The following is a 3,088-nucleotide window of genomic DNA, read 5'->3' on the forward strand; positions in this document are numbered from 1 at the left end:
AAAAAAAAAAAAAAAAAAAAAAAAAAAAAAAAAAAAAAAAAAAAAAAAAAAAAAAAAAAAAAAAAAAAAAACTCTCCACTAAACAAGCATCAAGATTATCAAATCAATACACCTCAAGAAAGCATCAAGATTATCACATAGATTTCAGCATTGCAGTAACTTGCATGTAATTGCAAATTTAACTTAAACTTGAAGATCAAATTCATTATATTTTTTACTTATTACAAAATAATTTCACACATTTACTAAAAAGGAAGTATGGCCTCTATAAATTTTAAATAATAAAAAAATTTAGAGTGGATACATCTACCATGCAATTTCATTTTCCAAATCAACTCGTTGAGAAAGAAAAAAACACATGTCTGCAAAATCATACAACTATAGGCTATACCTCGAGAAGATCGTTGGATTTCTCCAACCGCTTTACCAAGCCAGCCTGACGGCATATCTGGGCAGCAATTTCATTGTGAGGAAGACCTGCAGCTGAGAAAAGAGGGATCTTTTGTCCTCTAGCAATGGAATTCATGACATCAATTGTAGAAATCCCAGTCTGAATCATCTCTTCAGGATAAGTTCTCTCACTAGGGTTTATAGAACTCCCTAAGGAAGAAGAATAGCACATCAGGAAAATAAAATATAGTAAACTGTGAACTTATTAAAATGGAAAAATAAGGAAAATGATTTCTCTAGATTTCCAGCAACATACCAGAAATGTCCAAATAAGCCTCAGGCAAGATAGGAGGACCATTATCAATGGGTTTTCCAGAACCATTAAAAATTCGCCCAAGCATGTCCAAAGAGACTGGAGTTTTCAAAACCTACAAAAAAGATCAGAACAGAAGTAATGAGCAACAAAATTAAGTGTAGAACAAGGTTAAAATATAGAGAAACTCAATGAATCTCTTTATCAATTTCAAGTTTCCAAGACCTGGTGGCTGGCAGCAGAATTTCCAAAAAAAAAAAAAAAAAGGTAAGCATGGTGCCAGACGCTAGTTTGAAGTACCCTCCGAAAATTTCGGTTAAAAAGGAATAAACAATTTTCAAGATTAAGCGTTGAACATGAAAAGTCTATGCAGTTGAACCGATCCATTTATAGGCATCGGTGATTAACCTCGTATTGTTTTTTCCTTTATACAGGTCTCTTGTCAATTCTTTTTCCCTCTATTGAATCCCTTTACAAAAGACGAGTCCCATTAATTGATCATAACTATATCGTGGAAATGCTACTAAATCTTTCCGACTGAATGTTCACGAAAAAAAACAGAGAGATTCGAACAAATTCATTTGACAAGATAAATTCAATCATTTCTTCTATTTATAATAGGGTTCGTACCTCTCCGGTAAATTGCACAGTTGTATATTTGTTATCAATTCCAGATGTCCCTTCAAATACCTGGAAATTGAAAGCAACAAATCAAATATTATAAGTAGATGAAAAGCTTTCCATGAATAAACAACAAAAAAGAAAGTGAGGCAGTACAATCTCAGTAGAAGATTAGCAAAAATTAATGGTATCAATTGACCAAAACCAGTGTATAATCTGGACACGAACACTCAACCAAAGAGCGAGCACATTATGCCTGAACCTCGATCCTACGTAAGAAGTCAGTCTAATAGTGAAACTGGAAATAAAACAGAAAAGCGCTAACGAAGATAACCTGAACAACAGCTTTCTCCCCATCAACTTCCAGGACTTGACCACGCCTGGTTGATCCATCTCCGAGACGAATATTAACGATCTCCTGAAACTTAGGTCCCTGGGAATTTAAGAAAAAGAGTCAGTACCTAGAATCTGTATACAATATACTAGACGAACCAGAGAGAAAGGATCCATACCTTGACTTTGTCCAGAATAACCAAGGGACCAGCAACTCCCGAGACTGTTCTATATTCTGCAGCACGAAAACCAATCGAAAATCATTTACACAGAACAAAAGTTTCAAGATGCTTGATTCTGAGGCTTATATCCATTTGATCACAATAAAACTGAAAAAAATTGAGAAATGATAGCAAAGACAAGCTATTGAAAACCTACCCATGCCAATCTCCAGCGTTCCCTCCTCTGCATCATGATTGTTTTGTTCCATACCCATACTTGAATCACTAACACACCAAGAACAAAGAATAAAACTTAATTACAACAAATTAACAAAATAGCTCAATTGAATGTATCACTAAATTAATCCAATCACCTTCAACTTCCTCAACACAAACCAATCACCACAGGAAAACAAAAACACAAAACTATCCTCGAAATCAAATGGCTACAATTCGCAACCACAGAAGAATCCAAGTTCGGATAAAACAAGCGTAATCAACTAGTATAGCCTGAAGAGGCAAATCAAAAACATATTCCTAACAAAAACGAGAATCCGAGGCAATCAAAGAACGATTAAGAAAGTTTTTGGATTCAATATGGATCTGAAAGAGAACACGAAGATTCAAACCTGTGCTTTTCGCTTCTCCTGATCTGATAGAGGAACCGAGTGCGAGAAGAGATGTGGACAGCAGCGAGAAGATGTAATCTGGGATCTGACGGACTGGAAATATTATTATTAATAATTGAAGAAACTAAATTTTACTCGGAATATCCATTTTCCATTTTTTTTTTTCAAAATTACAGTAAATATTAATTAAAATATGAATCTTAATTTTTGTAGTTTATAAAAGAGGAAGGGTAGTATCGTAATTTTAGTATTAAAATTATAATAGGAATATATTATTGTAATTTAATTATTTTTTTAGTTTACGAAAATTTAATGGTTTGGTAATTTAGTTGAATTATGGAATTGCAAAAAAATAATGGTAGTAATAAGAGAGATTCTTGCGTAGTTTAGCCCATGTTACGTGGCGAGAATCTATTGGTCCACGATTGACAGATGTGGGAATTTTTTAATTTACTTTTGGCGAGTGAAATGACCAAAATGCCCTAAGAGGGACCCGCTTCATTATCTGTATTTTAGTTAAATCTTTTATCTCATCGTCGTGATTTGCATGGGTGTACGTTGGCCAGGGGTAATTCGTGAATCTTTTCCCTTTTTTTTTTTTTTTTTTTTTTTTTTTTTTTTTTTTTTTTTTTTTTTTTTTT

At 33.4% G+C, this 3,088-nt stretch overlaps 1 protein-coding gene across 2 annotated transcripts in view; it reads right to left on the bottom strand.

Moving 5' to 3' along the window:
- The window catches only part of LOC111468178 (V-type proton ATPase subunit B 2-like), a 5,016-nt gene extending 2,459 nt beyond the window's left edge, over positions 1 to 2,557 (bottom strand). Inside the window, exons 1-7 of one of the 2 annotated variants that reach the window (XM_023113299.1) lie at positions 2,448 to 2,557; positions 2,036 to 2,103; positions 1,837 to 1,892; positions 1,659 to 1,757; positions 1,334 to 1,393; positions 707 to 818; positions 392 to 600 (exon numbers count right to left, since the gene is read on the bottom strand). In XM_023113299.1, the coding sequence (XP_022969067.1) occupies positions 392 to 600; positions 707 to 818; positions 1,334 to 1,393; positions 1,659 to 1,757; positions 1,837 to 1,892; positions 2,036 to 2,093 (594 nt within the window). In that variant the 5' untranslated portion in view covers positions 2,094 to 2,103; positions 2,448 to 2,557. Of the gene's footprint in view, positions 1 to 391; positions 601 to 706; positions 819 to 1,333; positions 1,394 to 1,658; positions 1,758 to 1,836; positions 1,893 to 2,035; positions 2,104 to 2,192; positions 2,398 to 2,447 lie in introns of those variants that run through there. The other variant, XM_023113300.1, reaches the window with a different exon arrangement.
- Positions 2,558 to 3,088: the final 531 nt, after the last annotated feature.

The sequence above is a fragment of the Cucurbita maxima genome, unplaced genomic scaffold (genome assembly GCF_002738345.1).
Source record: "Cucurbita maxima cultivar Rimu unplaced genomic scaffold, Cmax_1.0 Cma_Scf00036, whole genome shotgun sequence".
Classification (NCBI taxonomy): Eukaryota; Viridiplantae; Streptophyta; class Magnoliopsida; order Cucurbitales; family Cucurbitaceae; genus Cucurbita; species Cucurbita maxima.